The sequence below is a fragment of the Sciurus carolinensis genome, chromosome 5, assembly GCF_902686445.1.
Source record: "Sciurus carolinensis chromosome 5, mSciCar1.2, whole genome shotgun sequence".
In the NCBI taxonomy this organism is placed as follows: domain Eukaryota; kingdom Metazoa; phylum Chordata; class Mammalia; order Rodentia; family Sciuridae; genus Sciurus; species Sciurus carolinensis.
The window spans coordinates 119112863-119134021 of record NC_062217.1 but is presented as its reverse complement, the minus strand read 5'-3'; the positions used below and the strand labels follow the sequence as shown (position 1 = coordinate 119134021).

At 32.7% G+C, this 21159-nt stretch overlaps 1 protein-coding gene across 2 annotated transcripts in view; it reads left to right on the top strand.

Moving 5' to 3' along the window:
- Positions 1-21159, top strand: part of Ctnna3 (catenin alpha 3) — a 1721400-nt gene that overhangs the window by 469895 nt on the left and 1230346 nt on the right. For both annotated transcript variants that reach the window (XM_047553944.1, XM_047553945.1), the window contains exon 7: positions 13486-13689. In XM_047553944.1, the coding sequence (XP_047409900.1) occupies positions 13486-13689 (204 nt within the window). The remainder of the gene's footprint in view (positions 1-13485; positions 13690-21159) is intronic.

The following is a 21159-nucleotide window of genomic DNA, read 5'->3' as shown; positions in this document are numbered from 1 at the left end:
AACAACATATCTTACTGAATAAGATTAGTAATCACTTGAAAAATAGTCTGGTTATGTATTATTTTAACGTTGATTTTATTTTTAATATTATTCTGTATCACATTTGCCAAAGCTATAAGAATATTATAAAAGTTTAGTAAAAGACATGTTGGACACCTATAGTTCATAAAAATATAAAAATCAGTAGGCTTTTAAAGTCTTATGTAATGATGGAAACTGGATTTTTATTTGGTAAATTGTTAGGTAGCTTTATAATCATTCCCTAATCACCTAAATGTTCTGCTGAATCATTAATCACAGCAGCCCATTGTTTCATTACTGCCAATGTGCCTGACATAAGAGCTTTTAGCAAACTGTTTCTTTCCTTTCCTCCTTATCACTTCCTCTCCTCTTTTAAAATTGGTTTCCTCTGTCCCTCCTCTCTTTTACTGTATCTTCCTCAACTTCCCCATCTGTTCCCTTTCTTTATTTAGTTTTTTTTTTTTTGTATCTCTCTTCCTTTCCTCTGATAGTCAACTTTTCATTGCTGTGACAAAGTGCCCAAGAAAGGCAATTTAAAGGAGAAAATATCTATTTGACTTTTGTTTTCAGAGGTTTTGGTACATGGTTGGCTGGCTCCTTCGTTTCAGGGCTTGTGGTGATCAGTACATCATGGTAGAGGAAAGCAGTTTACCTCATGGCAGCTGAGAAGGAGAGAAATAGAGTATGAGCAAGTGAGCCATGACAAAATATACCCTTCAAAGGCATACCCCGTAGTGATCCAGTTCCTCCCCCTAAGCCCTGTCACCTAAAGTTTCCACCATATCCCAATAGCACCATCAGCTGGGGACCAAGCCTTCCAGATCCAGACTATAACACCCTTTCTCTTCTCCTCTCCTTCCCCTTTTCTTCTTCCTCTTCCTTCACCTCCTTGCGTTTCCCATGTTTTTATTCCTTAATAATTAAAATTTAAAATGTAGATCAGATTGATAAAGCCCCAAGGGAAAAAGTAAGGGCCTTTGGTAGAATCTCCCAATGACTGTAAACACCAAAGCACATTAGAAGGAATGATTTTCGTTTATCATTTTTCTGACCAACTTTTGAATATGTCATTACAAAACTAGTAAAGCAGAAAGATCTGAACAGTAGTAAATTAATAATATGTGGATTTCTTATTAATTGATTATAGATTTCAAATTAAGTCATTCTTAATTTGGAAAGTATATGAGTCAGGTACTAAACTTTCTAATCACATACCTACACCCTATTAGGAATTGTACCAGCAACCAAAAGAGGATACAAAACGGATCTGAATGAAATCAGCTATGAAATAGATGAATGTTGTCTTTGATATTTTCCATATTTTCTTTCAGATTTCTTTTTTCTCAGGATATCTGTTCCTCTTCCCATTGATGCCCAATATCTCTATATTATAGCCATCAAAGACCTGCCTCCTGCCCTTTCACACTGTGACTCATATTCTCTGGAGCTGCTTCCTTTTTGTGTTAACTTATTTACATCTAGTTAACTGGGAAAGGACCTGGTAAAGTAAGACTTTATGACTGACAATAGCTTAAAATTCTATGTTCCATTGGTGCTTTCTCCAGGGACACCCACTATTTTAGGGAAAGAATATATTTAACCAATAATCAGTCAACCTCTCTAGATAAAGACAGAGGCACCAGCAGTTGTGCTGTGCTGAAGGAGACATTTTCTAAGTAACATATGACCATACAGAGTACTAACTGCTCCATTTGCAACATGGGAGTCATCACTTCCTTTTGCCTAGTGAAACTTAGACAAGGAGATATTACAACAAAAGCATCTCATATTATGAAAAATAAAATAAAAAGCAAATTTAAGAACTGCATAAGACAATAGCCACTAGTTACATATGGGTATTTGAATTTAAAATTAAATGGATCTTAATTTTAAAAACTAAAAATTCATTTTCACAGTTACTCTAGTCACATTTTAAGTGTTTCATAGTTATTGTCTTCATCATGTTAGATATAGAAAACTTTCCTCATTACATAAATTTCTTTTGGACAGCACTCTAGAGTATATTTGGAGTCAATACAGTTTTATCCTAATGTCTAACCAAGACAATCTAAGTTTATGTACAATATAAAATGATTATTTTTGTGGCACTTGTAGAATAATACATCCCAATATAGGTTTTCATACACAATAACAAGAGCAATTTTATTCTTTAGCCACAGTTCACTAGAAGCATTTAAGTTAATTTATATTTAATTCTGTTTTCAATTGTAGCAAAGGAGCATATTTTTAAACTTTTTCATACCAAGAACTTGGTTGCAATTTCAAGTTATTTAGAATATCCACACTCTTTAAACAGCGGTGCTCTATAGAATAGGAGGAAAATGTTAGGGAACACATTAAGTACATCTGAGGGATGCCTTTATGCCTTTATTGAGAAATTATCGCCTCCTGCTAGGCTTGTTCACATTCATCATTGTTCAAGGGATTCTAGGGAGACATGACTTTGGGAGTTTTACAGTTATTTGATATGACGATTCCACATTGGGGTCTCTCTCTCTTTCTTTCTCTCTCTGTCTCCTGTGCTGTACTATGCACAATTCCCCCATGAATCCAGTCTTATACTTAACCTGCTATTTCTCCCAAAGGACATAATTATAGACAGAAGTGGAAGGTAAAGTCAAATAGAAGTAAAGCACAAATGAGATTATTTATTTTTTCCATTTGCCCCCTGTGTGCCTTTGCTTTCATTGTTGATGAGGTGTTTTCTGGGAGAACTCCACAGGCATAACAACTGGTATAAATCTTGGAAATGGCAGGAACTATTCAAACATTTGTTTAAATTTTGCAGAATTATATTCAGTTAGGCCTATACTCTCTAAAACTCATGGACAGAGAAAGTAGGGCACACATGATATTACTAAGACAAAAATTAGCACTGTTTAAAATATTGGGGCATATGCTGTATTTTTAATGAAAATATTTTTGCAAATACAAGTCATTTATACTTTCCTTCTTCATTGCAAAACAAAATAAGCAATCCCCATTGCTTTTGTATTTTTAAGGTTTTTAAAATATATGTTTTAAAAATAGACTGTGTGTGGAGCTAAACCAAATATGCAAGTCACATATTTCTGAAGAGACAATCAGTCACAAAGGCTTGACTTACTCCTTCATTAAAATATACTGCTTCAGTCTGCAATATTATGGTAATAATATATGGTAAAATCCTTTCAATATCATATTCAATATCACAACTAAATCAACAGTTTCTATGAAGTGCTTTTATTATGATCATTTTATACACAAGTTTTCAAAATAGAAGAATTCTCGAAAGTTCATTTGATTATTGCTATATCAGACAAAACCAGAAAGAATTCATGATGTGGTGCTGTACATTGACTGGGTTGCTGAAATCTGATAGAGGGATGCTGTGAAGAGGATTACCTTAGGAAAAATGAATTACATTTCTGAAATTTTTATCACTGTTCTGGTGTAACCATCTGTAACCATCATCACGGTACTCTTTGAACTAATTGAGAGATCTTCTCACATCATTTAGAGAAAAAAAATTTAAGGGAATATGAACTTAATTTACTTTATAAGAATATATTAAGTATCTCTCTAAAATGTTTTATTTTTTTCTGTCACACTAATTAATACACAACCAAATGCAAGTCATGTACACTTTGAATTACTATAGTTAAATATGTAGTTAAATTTGTGTATCTAAATTATACTAATTTACCAAAGTACTATAAATAATTTTTGTTGATAGTCTTGCTAATTTATACTTTATTGCTTGCTTTTTATTTTCTTTTACATTTTTGTATCTAAAGCTTCCATTCTTTAGATTGAGTGGAAATACATTAAAATAAGGAATATACTAGACAAAGAAGAGCCTTTGTTTTCTCAGTAGCATTTTCTGTTGGTAATCACATCAGAAATTTTGTTCCATTTTTATCACTCACTCTGAAGATTGATAATGCAGTTGCTTGTGAAACATTATTTATGCTATATGGTTATTATTTCTGTTGCTTCCAACTTGAAGCATAGCATGTGTTTTTGTGAAGAATGTTGGTACTTGATTATAATCATAGCTGCATCTATTTTGATAGGCAATTTCACTTTGGAGAATAGGTGTAAGATTTTTAATGCTTTGAATGTAAATCGGATCAATCCTATCACAGAATATAGAGTGTGTGAATGATGAATGGGGTTTATTATATTATGTTTATTAAAATTCAGAAAACTTTCCCAGCTATATTGATTTTATGTTTTAGCTTGTTTGTTTTTATAACTTCTACATGTCCTGGTAAGATATGGACAAAACCTTGTTCAGAACCTGAAAAATATTGAATGATTAATAAATATTTGTGGAATGAATGACTACCTGATTCATATCTGTGTGGTATATTCAAGAGTTCTCTTTGGGATGTGTTACTTCCTTCATGGTAGTCTGTGGCTATATTTATCAGAGACATATGGTAGTATCTTTAAAGGCAAAAGTAGAACTAGCAAAGAAACTACTGAGGTGGAGCCTATCCCTCCCAATATTATAAAGTTGCATTAATTAAAGTCCTATGTGGTAGATATTTGTTTCTTTCCCCATTTTACAAGGGATGAAATAAAAGCTTAGGAAATCTGAACCACTTTCCCAATGTAAGCAGAGGGCCAAGATTCACATTCATTTTTTTTTTTTTTTCCTGACTCAAAAACTCCACTAAAAGATAATCCTGGTACTTTCACGTCATATGTCTCTGTTTTCTTACCATTACCAAGACTTTTTATTTATTTATTTATTTATTTATTTATTTTTGTAGAGAAGTTTTAGATTCATATCAAAATTGAGAGGCAGGTCCAGAGATATCCTGTATATCCCCTGCTCCTGCACATAAATGGTCTCCCCATTATCAACATCTTCCACCAGAGTGTTAAAGTTATTACAGTTGATGAACCTACATATATAGATTTTACCTTGGAAGTTCATAGGTTGCATCAAGGTTCATTCTTGGTATTATACATATATGGGTTTGAAAAAATGTATAATGGTAGACATCCATCATTATATTACCATTCTGAGTATTTTTACTGTCCTAGAATTCTTGATTCTCCACTCATTCATTTCATTTCCCCTCCCTACCCCCTGACAACCACTGACTTTTATACCATCTCTATCGTTTTTTTCTTCTTTTATGAATGTCATATAGTTGTAATCATACAGGATATAGTATTTTCTAATTGCCCTCTTTAACTTAGTAACTAATATGTATTTAAGTTTACTCCATGTCTTTTTGTGTCTTGATAGCTTAATTCTTTTTTTTTTTGTGGTGCTGTGGATCGAACCCAGGGCCTTGGCAAGCACTCTACTGACTGAGCTAGCTCCCCAGCCCAGCTTACTTCTTATTGTCAAATAATATTCATGTACCACAGTTTATCTATTCATCTGTTGAAGGACATCTTGGTTGCTTCCAAGTTCTGGCAGTTATGAATGAAGCTGCTATAAACATGCAGGTTTTTCTGTGGACCTAAATTTTAAACTCCTTAGTCAAATACAAAGGGTATGCATTCCTGGATTTTAAGAGCATGTCCAATTTTTAAATTAAAAAATATTTAGTAAATAAGGAATGCATATTTTCAAGGTGCACAATGCTATAATTTGCCATATATATATATATATATATATATGTTTTATCACAATAAAATTAACATATTTATCACTATCCATGCTCTACATTAGATTACCAGGATTTGGTCATCTTATAACTCAAAATTTGTACCCTTTGATCAACATCTTGCCTACAGCCCTTGGAACCTACCATTGTATTCTCTATTTCAGTGGGTTTGACTTTTTAGATTCCACATATAAGTGAGATCATACTATATTTGTTTTTCTGTGTCTAACTTATTTCATGTAACAGTATCTTCCAGGTTCATCGTGTAGTCACAAATAGCAGGTTTTTTTTTTTAAATAGCTGAATGATATTCAGAGGAGCTTGTGTGTCTATGATTTCTTTAGCCAATCATTCATTGGTAGATACAGGTAAAGTCATGTCTTGGATACTATGAATAATACTGCAATGAACATGAGAGTGCAGATGTCTCTTTGAATTGCTGATTTAGTTCTCTTTGTTTAAATTCTCAGAAGTGGGATTGTTGGATCATGTATAGTTTTGATTTTAACTATTTTGAGGAACCATATTTTTTTATAACAGTTGTACAAATTTACATTCCCACCAACAGTATACAAGGGTTCTCTTCTTTTCTCATTGTCATCAACAGATGGTGTATCTTGACTTTTTGGTAATATCCACCCTAACAGGTGTGGAGTGATATCTCAGAATTTTGATTGCATTTCTAATGATTAGTGATCCTTAACACCTTATATCATACTACTGGTCATTTGTATGTCTTCCATTTAAAAAAAATGTCTATTCAAATTAAAAAAGTCTATTCAGGTCCTGTGTCCAATTTTAATTGGATTATTTTTATTTGTTATTGAGTTGTGTGAATTTTTGTATATTTTAAACATTAACCTTTTATCTGATATATGACTTGCAAATATTTTCTCTAATTTTATAGATTACCTTTTCATTTTGTTGCTTTTTCCTTTGCTGTACAAAAGTTTTTTAGTTTGATGTAGTCCCATTTATTTATTTATCCTTTTGTTGTTTGTCCTTTTGATGTCATCTCTAAAAAAATCATCACCAAGATCAGTGTCAAAAAGCATTTGCCTTGGGAATTTTATAATTTCAGGTCTTACATTTGTGTCTTCAATCCATTTTAAGTTAACTTTTTTGAGCCACATGAGGGTCCAGTTTCATTCTTTTGCATGAAGCTATCTAATTTTTCCAACACCGTTTATTGAAGAGACTGTCTTTTCCTTTCTCCACTGCATATTCTTGGTTCTTTTGTCAAATATTAGTTGACTATGGATGTGCAAATTTATTTCTGGATTCTCAATTTTATTGCATATGTATGTGTCTGTTTTTATGCCAGAACCATACTGTTTGGATTACTAGGCTTTGTAATATACTTTGAAATCAGGATTTATAATGCTTTCAATTTTGTTCTTGTTCAATATTGAATTAGCAATCTTAGTCTTTGGCTATTCCATATGAATCTTAGGATTGTTTTTTGTTTTCTCTATTTCTTTGAAGAATGCCATTTGAATTTAGACAGAGATTTCATTGACAGTATAATCACTTTAGGTAGCATGGACATTTTAGCAAAATTAATTCTTTCAATCCATGCACATGGAATATCTTTCCATTTATTTGTGTCTTCTTCCATTTGTTTCATCAATGTTTCACAATTTTTAGAATAGAGATCTTTCAACTCCTTGGTTTAATTTTTTGTTTTTATTAAATATTTTGTTTTTATACTATTATATATTACTTTTTTGTTTATTTCCTTTTCCAGTAGTTTGTTGTTCATGTATAGCAATACAACTGATTTTTGAAGATTAATTTAGTGCCCTTCAACTTTAATGAATATATTTATTAATTGTAATAGGGTTTTTTTTGGTAGAATTCTCAAGATTTTCAATATATAAGAACGTGCCATCTGCAAACAGAGACAATTACTTTTTCCACTTTGGATGACTTTTACTTTTTTTTCTTGCTTAATTTATCTGGGTAGAAATTCTAGCATTATGTCAACTAGAACTGGTGAGAATAACGAGAGTATGTTTTATTTTGTAAGAAATTACCAAACTGTCTTCCAAAATTGTTTTAATATATTGCATTCCCACTAGCAATGAATGAGAATTTCTGTTACTACAAATTTTTCCCATCATGTGGTATTTTCAGTGTCCTGGACTATTTGCCTCTTCTTATTAGTGTACAGTGGTATATCATTGCAATTTCAATTTGCATCTCTCTGATTATAATGTGTGGAACATCTTTTCAAGTCATCTATCTGTCTCTCTATTTGTCTATCTATCTGTCTATCTATCTATCTATCTATCTATCTATCTATCTATCTATCTAATCTACCATTAAGGTTTTTGGTCCACTATTTAAAAAAATAAGGCTATCGGTTTATAGTTGAGTTTTAAGAATTCTGTACATATTTTATAATCCTTTATCAGATATATCTTTTGCAGATATTTTCTCCCAGACTTTATCTCATTTTTTCATTCTTCTAATATCTTCAATTTTTTAAAGTAGACAATAACCAAATGTATCTATAATAGTTAAATCAACAAAATTAAAATCCTTTTAAGTAGGTAATCTAAAAACAATATCACATTCATTCCAGTAAACAATGAAACATTTTTTCTATTATGATTCCAAAATAATTAGTTGATTACTAGCTAGAATCTAAAAAATAAATTTTTAATTCATAATTATTGTTTTCTTTTTGATAATTTAATAATTTAAAGTTTTAATTAGTTTGTGCTTTCATAAATAATATGAAGTTAAGTCATTAAATAAAATTAAAACTTTGACCACCACTCCAATTTGGGTTCTTTTCTTATTCTCCTCCCCAAAATACAATTGCTATGGCATTGGTTTGTTTTCTTTAGACTTTTTCCTAAGTGCTTACAAACATATACATGCTCAGAGAAAAAAAAAAACCTAGAATATTGTTGTATACTTGTTTTTACTAAGCATACATGATGTCACTCTATATATGTCATCCTGCCACTCGATTTTTATTCTATAATATATTCTGACAATCTTTTTAAGTAATTATATATAGAGTAACTTCATATTGTTCACTGCCAAATACATATAGAGCCATGAACTCCATCTTTTCAAAAGTTAGCAGTTAATTGTGTTTCTAAAATCCTTTCCTTTTACCGTAACTCATATTGACTAAAATAACCTTACTTATAAGTTCTTTTCTGAAAGATCGTCTTCAGGCAGCAACTAAAAGCAGTATGATCAGCTATGCCTGAACTACCAACTTCTTTAATAAAATATTTAATATATTTTAAGTCATTCCCTATATTACTATTGGGGTTGGTTATCACACTCCCAATCTGTAGGTGGTATACACCTTTTATATTTCAAAATAACTTTGAGTGTGTCATTGCTTTTATATTTAATTTTAATAATTCTTTCATAGTGTCTGATTTTACCATACACCTCTCCAGTAGATAAATATTCTTCTGATTTCACACCTTTCTCTAGCTTTGACATAGTTTTCTTCAACTTAGAGGTAGAATTCCATTCCTTTTTGATTTATTTTCAAGTGTTAGTCTCTTTTCTTCTAGCTCTAAGTCCCACATAATTATAATCCTGTTGTCTGTTCAAGGTAGACTTTATAAAATAAGATCTAGGATAAGATTATCTCCAAACTTTTTAAAAAAAAACTTTATTATATTTTTGGTGTAGAACATAATGCTTTGAAATGTTCACAAAAATCAGCATATGCATTACCTCACTATTTTTTTTGTAGTGTGAATACATAAAATTAATGCTCTTAGCAATTTTCAGGTATGCAGTACATTGTTATTAACTATAGTCATCATGTTGTACAATAGAGTTCTTGAACTTATCCCTCCTATTGAACTGAAATTTTGAATCCTTTGACCAGTATCCTCAGTCACCTAACCCATGGCACCTGCTACTCTGCTCTTTGCTTTTATGAGTTAAACTTTAGATTCTACACATAAGTGAGATCACATCGTGTTTATATTTCTGTACTTGGCTTCTTTCATTTAATATAGTATCTTTCAGGCTCATAATTTTGTCACAAATGACAGACATGATTTCTTTCTTTTTTTAAAGAACTAATAGCTCTTCATTATGTATACATACCACATTCTCTGTTTCTATGAATCCGGATGGATAAAGAAACTTAAGACGTTAAGGTGACTTGATATCTTGACTATTGTGACTAATGCTTCAATAATCATGGGACTGTAGACAACTGATTGGCATACTGATTTCCTTTTCTTTGTGTAAATACCCAGTATTCAGATTGCTGAATCATATGACAGTTCTATTTAAAAAAAAAAAATTAAGGCACCTCTGTGCAGTTTTCCATAATAGCTGTACCAATCTATATTCCCACCAACAGAAAGTGGTTCTCCTTTTCTGTACTTCCTTGCCAACAAACTTTCAATTCCATGTTCTGTGGAAATCCAGATCCCTCTTCAAGAATTCTCTGAATGGCTGATTTTTCTTTAACCATCTTGATTCTATACTCAATTGCCTGGAATTATGCCTAATACTCATACTAAACTACCAAATCTATTTATTTATATCACACATTCCACATTATAAACATACACACACGCACACACACACACACACAGACACACATATATGTCAGTTCTTCTTAGATGTGAGCCTTCTGAGGAAGGCAGGGATAGTCTGAAGAGGGCAGGGATGTTCACCATTTCATTACCAATTCCTTGTATAGTACCTGGTATATAATAGGCTCATAAGAAGAACTGAAATGTAAGGAAAGATTAATTAAAGAGGACTTGGGTTGAAAATAAGAAGAAAAAGGAAAGAAGACAGACAGACACTGACTTCTTAGTGACAGTTGAGAAAAATAAATAGATGGAAAAATATATTGAGATAGAGGTGAAGTAAGAAGTTTCCCAAGTGCCCTCATCTCAGTTTTCTTAGAGTAGGAGTAAGTATGTGGATTTGGGGGTTATACCAAACTAGATCTGTATTCTAAATCTTCACTTTTAAAACAACTGACAAATAATTTAGTTTTCCTCACTGTTTCCATGTTTACATTATTAATGATGCTATCCCTCTCAAGGTGGTTGTTAATGATTTAATAGGAAAATAAAAGCAGTATTGCATAATAGTTATAGTATGGAACTGGAAATAAGATTTGGATAAAATCTTGCCTCTGCTACTTACTAGCTGAGTGATCTTGGGTAAGATAGTGTTCAATTCTGAGGATAAATTTATTCATAGTTAATGGGACAAGAATCAAGCTTAGGGTACCTGCTCCTGGGACCTAGGCTCTTAATCCTTAAGCTATACTGCCTTGTAAAATACAGCAATCTAATAGAGTAAGATGTAGTTAGAATTCACTTCTTTGAAGAAATAATATTCTGTCAGCAAGTATTAGGGAGTATGTGCATATTGGGAAGAATCTTGAAAAGAAAAATTTTTATTGTGTTTAACCAAGTGGAATCCTAAAAGTATAGCATCCTATTTATCTTTCATGAAATAAATGCTGTGAAAACATAATGAAAGACTGTTGTAGAATATAGCTGTTCTAGATCAGAAGAGATAATTTATTTCATTTGGTTTTAAACAATTCCAAAGGTATTTCATAGAACATTGAAGTTATTTAAAAATTTATTTTTCCTGATCTGACAACAGGATAGTTAAAACTTTTCTAGGATATGAATAGTTAAAACAACAGTTTTAGGCAGAATTGAGAGGCCTACATATGTGTATCAGATGTCAGAGTAATGGTTTGAGTTCAGAGGGGTTTGAAGAATATGAACTCTTAAATGTTAAGCAGATAAAAAGCCAAAGGCTAGGATAGTTTGAAGAATAGCACTGTTGAACGGGAACTGTAGTGAACTTAATCCTGTGATGCAGGCTGTTTTCTAAGAGGAAATCATAGTCAGAACATCTAAAATGACTAATTTTCTTTTCCTTGCAGTAGTTATAAATGAACAGATTTGAAATTTGATCAACTTGTTCTATCACCACAAATCCATTGACAATATTAACAGTTCCTATCACACCTTCTGTGTTTGAGCAAAAGTGACAAATTAAATGAAGGAGGTAGATTCAGGCTAATGAAACTTTTATTAATGGTCAAGTTCATGGTTGGGATTAACAGTTTCAACAAAAATATTCACTGGAAAGAGAAAAATGTTAAATTTTGACTTTTTAAAAATCAATTTCCTTTCATGTTCTTCATTTGTTTGTTGATATAAAAGAGAGAGAAAAAGTGAGACTAAATTAAGCAGTTAAAAAAAAATTGGGAGGAAACAGAGCCAGGAAAGGAAGAATTATCCTGAATGCTTTAAAAATATTTAGCCAAGCTGGGCATGATGGTGCATGCCTGTAATCCCAGTCACTCCAGAGGCTGAGGCAGGAGGATTACAAATTCAAGACCAGCCTCAGCAACTTAGTGAGATCCTCAGCAACTTAGTGAAGCCGTGTCTCAAAATGGAAGATAAAAGAGCTAGGGATGTAGCTCAGTGATAAAGTGTCACTGGGTTCAATCCCCAATAAATAAATAAATAAATCGATAGATAAAATTTAGCCAATATTAGGTCTAAATTCTAGTTTATATTTTCCATTTTGTTTAATAATATATGAACATTATACAGTGCTAACTCCTCTTTTTTCCCAAATTGTTTTAAAATCATTTTTCTCTCTGTAATGATTTTTCTCTTTCTATAGTTGACCCTATAGATTTATTACAATGAAACGTATGGCAATCAATATGATTATACACACACACACACACACACACACACACACACACACACATATATTAACATACACACGTACTTTTCTAATATACATCTACAGTGTATATGGTCTTATAAGATTATATACTTTGAAAATATTATAATGATTTCATTGTGTGTATAGACATACTGAGTCTTGTACTATGAAGATTATTATATGATTTCATTTTATATTGAGTTCTTCAGAGAACCTTTATTTTATACTCTTCTTTAGTTACATTAGACCTCATCTTGGGAAAGCTTCCTCTCTTGATGTATTTTAATAAAGAACCTTAGAACAGTTTACCCTTCAACTTTTCCCCAGAGGTTATAGATTATCATGACTTATCTTACTTAAAGATATATATCTTTGTATAACCTTAAAATACCATGTCAGTTTCCAGTAGCTGAAAATAACTGAAAGTTATAATAGATCAAGTGGAAGATGGAGTTTTACTTTTTAAATGAAGAGTTAAAATTCAGAATTTTCTTTGATATGTTAATGGTAAAGTTAGAGTTTATGACTTACAGTGAGGCATAATGAAAATAATATTGAATTAGGTATTATAAGACCAGAATACTTGTCTGAACTTCACAGTTTGTTTGCTCTGTGACCTCAGCTTTACTTATCATCAGCTGAAACGTGTAGCTAATAATGCTTTTGATGCCCACCTTCTCAGAGTGTTATCAAGTTGAGATGATATGTGTGAAAATACTATGTTAGTGCAGTCTAAAAATGTTATGACTGTATACAGTCAATATGTGCCAGTTATTGTAAGAAGTATTTTTGTCATTCATCTGACAATTTTATGATGCAAGCAACATTAATATTCCAGTTTTACAGATATGGAGGTGAGGCTCAGAGAGAACAAGACACCTTGATGAGTGAGAAAGGCATGATTGAATCCAGGTCTGACACTAGAACTATTGCTCATAATCACATCACATTCATCTGAAGAATAATTGATGCTTAGTCTTATGTGTAAACAAGCAAAAATAGAGTTCTTTTCATTATTACATCTGAATTCTAAATGTGAAAGCAAAATAATATTTTTCATAAAAATGGAATGCCGTAGAGTTCTAACCTTCAAATTGTGTTCTTCTCTTAGACTTTAATTGTCCTGAACCCACTCACAGTGACTGAGGAGGAAGTAAGACCATCACTGGAAAAACGCCTTGAAGCCATTATCAGTGGGGCTGCTCTGTTGGCAGACTCTTCGTGTACAAGGGATTTCCACCGGGAGCGTATTATTGCAGAATGCAACGCCATTCGCCAGGCTCTTCAGGACCTGCTTTCAGAGTACATGAACAATGTAGGTGACTAGTCTGCCTCCATCTCTTTCTCCATTTCCCTTCTATACTTTGAGTATATGTTGATGCTTTCTGAATTCAAAAGATAATCAATTACTAATTAGTACATGATTTTCATGGGTTGACTTTCTGAGCAGGTTTTGTTTTTTTGGTCACAAGGAACTGTGACCCTGAGAGTTTTCTAGAGATGAAATCAGAATCAGAGTGGTATTTACATGTGATCATTTTTTTTTTTTTGTGGAGGTGTCTAAATTTTAGTTGAACAAGAGTCAGGATCAGAGAAGAGAAACTAAGACTGTACATTAATTTAGGGGATAAAAAGAAGATAAAGAGGGCTGAGATTGTGGCTCAGTGATAGAGTGCTTGCCTTGCATGTGTGAGGCACTGGGTTCGATTCTTAGCACCACACATAAATAGATTAATAAAATAAAGGTCCATCAATGACTAAAAAAATTCTAAAAAAAAAGAAGATAAAGAAAGTGACAGGTTGCTCAGGATTAAGTGGGTGGATAACAAAATGGCATGTAGAATTTAGATAGTATTGGATAAAAGTCAATGTTGCAGTGAGCACTGATCATGACCCATATTTGAAGGTGTAAAGAGCCCATTCAGTTTGGAGGGCTTTTTTTAGTTTCATATGCTCAAAAATATTACTGCCTAAATTTAGGGAAAATATTTGTTTCAAGATCCTTTTAGTTTCCTTTTATATGTAGGTATCTCCATCTGTGGAATGTCTGTAATTGTTGTTTCCATTAAATGTCAGTGCTATTTGTAAAATGAACAAGAAATCTTGAAGCTAGTGTTAGCTGTACAGTTATCTTCCCTTAGTCATGGTTTCTCTTTCTGCAGTTTCACTTGCTTGTGGTCAATTGTGGTCTGAAAACATTAAATGAAAAATTCCAAAACTAATTGATACATGTAATTAATAACTTTAATTATAGTATATTTTATGGTGGTTTTATTATTAATTATTAGTTAATCTCATACTATGCCTAATTCAAAAATTACACTTTTCAGGTATGTATGTAGAGGAGATACAGTACATACAATTTGCAGTACTATATTTATAGATATTCACTGTGGGTCTTGGAATGTATTCCCAGCAGATAAGGGGGAACTACTATATATTAATCATAAAACCTTTTAAAAACAGAACCATAAAGTTATATTAGGAATAATTTGTTTATATGCTTTCTTGTAAGTGGAATAATTCAAGGTTCATGAAGGTATGTTTTGAGAATTATTAGTCACAAAGCATATGACTTTTTGGTTATGAAATTAAAGATTTGGAATTGTTCAGTATAAGTATTTTATATAAATAATTGAAATGTGCTAAAATTAGTTAATGAGTTTTGAGGACACTTTAACACATTTGATGCATCTTCATATTTTTAATATTTGATGACTTTGGCTTCTGACCAAATATCTCTTGCCTGTCAAGAAATCAGAGTTTTAAAGCAGATTTTATTAATAAGAAGCATGTATTAGTAATGTCATGTCCTGCTAGAATGTCTGAAGTTAGACTATTCCCATTTTCACATACAAAATATTCTTGGTTAAATATTTTTCAAGGTAAGTCAACAGTCTAAAGAAAGATAATACCGTACTGGAATGCCTAATCTGTAAAGCATTAAAATTATTATTCTCATCTTTATAGAAAAATAAAATTACATGTGTATTTACTTTATAAATTATAAATTGTAGATAAATTCACTTTATCTAAAATGTAGTTATTTTGTACTTTACAGATACAAACCAAAACACACGTGTGCACACTTACCCACATTAGTAGGGATTGCTACATAATTTGTGGGGCCTTGAAATGAGATGAAAATGAGAGCATTCGTATTTAAAAAAAAGGAGAGAGAGAAAAAGAACTTTTCCTTTCTACCACAGTTTCTCTTGACCTGTAAAATGTTGTTTTTATTTGCCATTTAACGTTAGGTCTCCTAGAGGATAGGGTTAATTATGGGGCGAAGACAGACTGTCACAGGCCTTTGTGGTCCTGCCCCATGACCCTGGATCCACTCTGAGGTTAGCCAAGGCCTCACCCAGGAGAGAACAGTGGCGGTAATTGCCGCGCAAAGGTGTTTGAGAATCTGTCTTAGGAAGTTACCTGGAGGCAGGACCGAATGTGATCCTGTTCAGGTGCTTCTTATCCCATTGGAATACACAAATTCAAAGGTGAAATTAAGAATCTCAAGACTGAGAACAGAACATTGAAATTGAAGCCTGGGACATCCTTCAATGCATGGGGCTCTGTGCACAGTTGCAACCTTCTAAAGCTGGCATACGTCGAACCCAAGTACGAGCAACATCCTAGTTTAAGGAATACTGAGTCTCCTTTGGTAGACCACATTTGCTTTTCATATCAGTAGCTTTTGTAATTGAGCTACATTGATAGAGTAAATGCTTAAAGATAATTTGGGTAAAATAAAGACAGTAAAAATAAAGACAAAACCTAAAGTATGATTAATCTTCATAGAAATCTGTGGATCCCTTAGGTGAATGTGACTTCAGGGCTTGATTTCAGATTTTATGTCTGTTGAATTTGGAACAGGTTGACAGTGGGATGTGAATGCAGTTTATATTTGTTTCAGGCTCAGTCCACATGACCACATGACTAGTTTGAGTCTAAATAATTTTACTTCCTTAAACAGATCAGCTAAGCGCTGTATTTTTTTTTAACTTAATCTCTATGTTAACTAAGTTTGATGGTTTGTCACATTAGGAATAAATTAATAATAGATAAATGCATAATTATAGAATGAGGTAGGTAAATGCAAAATTTCTTTTGCAATTGTAACAAATTACCACAAACTTAGTGTCTTAACCCATACAAATGATCTTATAGTTCTGCAGGTCAGAAGTCTGGGTTAAAAAAGTGTTTGAGGTCTGCATTGTTTTCTAGAGTCTCTATGGAAGAATACATTTTCTTGCCTTTTCCAGCTTCTAAATCCTATTCTCATGGCCCTCTTCCATCCATCTTCAAAGTCAGCAATGTGGCATTTTTCTGACTCTTCTTTCCAGGACATCTTTCTCTGACCATACCTGGAAAAGGTTGTCTGGTTAGATGATTAGATGGGGTCTACCTACATTGGAGACCTTCAAACTTAATTACATCTGTAAAGTCTCTTTTGTGAAGAAAGTAATATTCAGAGGTTCTGGGAATTCAGAAGTGGACATTGGGGGCTTACCATATCAGTTTTCTGGAGTCCCTTCTGTGGAAACATTTTCAATTCTTAGATTCTGAATCCATTGTAGTCAGTATACTTCATATACTTCAAACTCTTTGCAGACAAATCATATGTCTGTTTTGTTTACTGTTTAATTCCAAGCCTAAAGCACAATGCCTGGCATTTAGAAAAAGCTGAACTATATTTTTAAACAAAGGAATGAATGAAATGATTGCATATTGTATATGCCATGCAATGGAGAAACAGCCTCTTTGACATTAATTGAAATGAGTTTTGAGTATCTCCGAAATTTATGTGACAGACTGCCTGTTTTAAAAGGTCTTATTTTGCAAAGTACCTATCTTCTAAAAATCTATGTGAATATTCAGAAACATGTTTTTTTTCATCACAGTCCCTGTATGTGAATCCACATCTGGCCATATTCCAAAATAAGATTTTTATTCATTAAAAAATACACTCCAGAAAAACTTTAGAATCAGATAAAATGTAGCTTTTGTCTTTTAAAAACTTGGGGGTTATGTATTTCTAGAATATTTTTGCTGATTTTGTTATACTTTCATAATTGGTTAGGTTTAGTTCATCTTTGTTTTGATATACAGCACAATTAAATAATTTTTCAGTAGATGGAGCAGAGCAAAGAGGTCCTCCAAAGAAGGAAGAGTCTTAGGGAAATCAATTATTTTAACATAGTGTTTTCTCTATATTTGGTGAAAATAGAATTGGAGGTGGGCAGCTATCATGTTTGAGTTTTACAGTATTGGCAGACATAGGTATTTTGCTGGTTGTGGGTTGAAATCATATTGATGTTGTTCAGTGTTGAACGTGTTGCTGAACAGGATCTTCAGGTGATATATATATAGATGGTGAAGTTAACACTCAGATGATAACTTTACTATGGGGGGATATTAGAGCATTGAGAGAGAAGGGCTGCTAGAATAAACAAGTGAGGCCTGAGCATCACTCAGGGACTGATTTACGTTTCTTCACCTCTCATGTCCCAAGTATTTTCTTCTTTTACAGTCTTATGTAAAGTGCATTGTTGGTTTTCTTTACATACTTATCTTAGTAAATAATCAAATGGACTGTTTTTTGCTATTCAGAAACCTATTTCATTTGTGTGTCTTGAGTTTTATGCATTTCCTATCTTGGGGTTCTGGATTTTCAATAAATTCTACAAAGAGGTGTTATGAAATTATTCTTTATACAGAACTGCTACCCTGCTCCTGAAAATCCTTTTGGAAAATAATTCAGCTTTTGTTACTTTCTTCTGATTATAAGGTGAAGCAGTTAGAAGTATCCATATGCAATGACTCTTTGTATACTAGAGACAGATTAGAACTAAAATTATGAAATTTTAAAGACCGTTCCAACTTATTTCCCTTTCTTTCCTTTTTTTCCCCTATTTTACATGGTCCCACATATTAGAATTGTTGTTATCAGCTCAGTTATGCCATTTTAGATGCTCTGTATTTTTATATTTTTAACTTTGTCCATTATGCCACAGTGGCAGAGTGGTTGATTATGTTCAAAGCCATGTTTTTCAGTTTGTAGATATCTGGATTTTATACCTCAGCTAACTTATGAAAAGTATCCTGTTTAGGTCTGTACGTAGTAAATCTGCCAAAATTAGAGATATCAGTCAAGCTCACATTAGAGCATGAGGTCAAAGTCCAAGAAGATATAAAAGAACTGTCAAAATGAAAGGGTTAGTTTAGGTATTGAAACTGCAGTATGGGAACTGACAATTCAGTATTCAGGGAGTTGAGAGAAATAATAAATAATAGGGGGTCTGGTAAAATGGATTTCATTTTCCTTGTCTTCTTTTATAAATTAAGGACTACATATTGGCTAGATATTTAAGTATATGAATTATCCTGGAAATAAGATAACATTGTTTTAACTATTATTTTTCTGAACTGTTTTAGGATCTAGTCTTATTCTTTTCCTTAAGCTTCTTTAAATTAGGAACTTAAGTGCCTATTACCTAAAGACTTCAAATTCCTTAAGTACCTATTAAATAATGACCTCGAACCTCTCTTTTTTAAAAAACACATATTCCTGTAGATGTTGATAGACCTTTATTTTATTCATTTATTTATGCGTAGTGCTGAGAATCGAACCCAGTGCCTCATGCATGCTAGGCAAGTGCTCTACCACTGAGCCACAACCCAGCCCCTCAAGTCTCTCTTGACAGGCTGTTTTGGGTCATGAAATCTGTTGTGGAATCTCCACTTTGAGATTTAAGAGGCTTGTGAGTCCTCACTGGGGAGAAGGAGGAATCTAGAGTCTTCTCTTAAGGTAATGGACTATTTTCATAAATTTCTTCTTTTCCTTGAATGTTTCAATTATCTTCAAAATCAAAGTTAGTAGGGAGGACCCTATAGAAATGCATGATACATAATTAGTAATTGAATAAGTGTATCTAAGGACTGGAGATGTAGCTCAGTTGTAGAGTGCTTGCCTGGCATTTGTGAGGTCCTGGACATGTGTGAGGCACCATAGGAGGAATTATGGTGTGGTCCATAGAACAGGGAAAAAAAAAATATATATATATATATATATATACATATATATATATATATATATATATATATATACATATATGTGTGTGTGTGTATAAAATTTATTTTAAACTATATTTTAAAGAGATAGGATACTATCTAGATAGAGCTAGAGCACAGGAGAATAAGGTAATTTTTGTAAAATCAAAAGAATTAGAAAATCATGGGGAGATCCTAAAGTACCAAGACTTAAATGCCATACAGAGAGTAATACATAGGTGAAAGTCCTGGAAGGTTACATACATCTTTTAGGTCAGAGAACCTAAACATTATTCAGGCACTTCTTCTTGCTATGGTTTGATTTTTTCTTTCTTTCTTTTTTTTTAACGTTAGACTTTATGTAACATAAAGTTCTTCCTTACATAAAAAAAAAGAATTGGATTGAGTGGTAGAAATGAAGGATAAAGTAGGACTCAGGAATCTTTGTACAAGAGTTTTCTGACAAAATTTAAGGGTCCAGAACCTTACATATTTCCTAGCTAGCAACTGATATTAGAATGAGGAAAACATTCTTGTCGTAGATTACCACATACCTTAGAAACCTGTTCTGAAATAAAGGTTAGCATGAGGAAGGTTTATGGGGACGTTCCCTCAGGAGATACATGTGTAAAAAGGTGAGGTAGGCAGGATTGATAGAGAAACCAACTTACAATACATGTCTCTGTAGTCTTATCATCTGAAACTAAGACAGGGGAATGGAGCCTTTGTGTTCTAGAAACTGTCAATCACTGGCTGTGGGTTACCTCTAGAACCCATGTAACCTTGGATGAGACACTGCCCTGCAACTGAGTGCAGTTCCCAGTTAGGGACTGAGATGTGAGTCATCAACAGCTAATATTTCTAGCTACACAGGGAATACCTTGGAAAAGAATCCTGGGAGAAACAATACTTTATCCACTATATCAGTTAATAACGAATATAGAAAAACATTTTTACAGTCCTTGAACATTGAGACATTATCCTGTGTTAACAACTATAGTTATTGTATTTGACCTTCTGGACTATTTAATTTACCATTGTAAATTATTAGGAAGAATATAATTTGAACACTGAGAATATTTCACTAAAATAATTAACAGGTCTTAATTGATCTACAAAAGACATAGAGGTCAGGACTATCTCAAGTACACTATAATGTATGGCCACCTAGAAATTACGTGACTGTGTGTGTATTACAAATATAGTAAAATGTATGAAGGATTTTAAGAGGTATTTCACATTTTGCTAACAGTTTCTGTATTGGCTATAAGAGATAGCTAAAATTTAAAGTTAGGATTAAAATTCTATTGGTATTATTGCAATTTATAGTTCCATAATTCTGTAGAAAGTATTCTAAGAACTGGTGATTTTAGTCTGAACAATTGCAGTCTTAGTTGTTAAGGGAAATCCGACAAATAAACAAGCAAGTGAAATGAAGTATGCTAACAGCTGTAATGGCAGTAAGTACTAGGTACAATAACAGCACAAAGGAGGAAGTAACTAACTCCTTGGGTCAACCAAGGACAGGCCTCAGAGAGGGGAGCACTCTTATTCCAGTTTTTGAAGGACAAGTAGGTTGCTCACTACACCAAGGAGTTGTAACAGCCTGTGCAAAAACACACAATCAGGAGCACAGAGTGTTCAGGGTGAATGAAATGTAGCAGGAAGAAGGAAAGGTGAGATTTGAGACTGTCCTGATCATTAAATGGCAAATATGTTTCTTTCCAGTATTTCA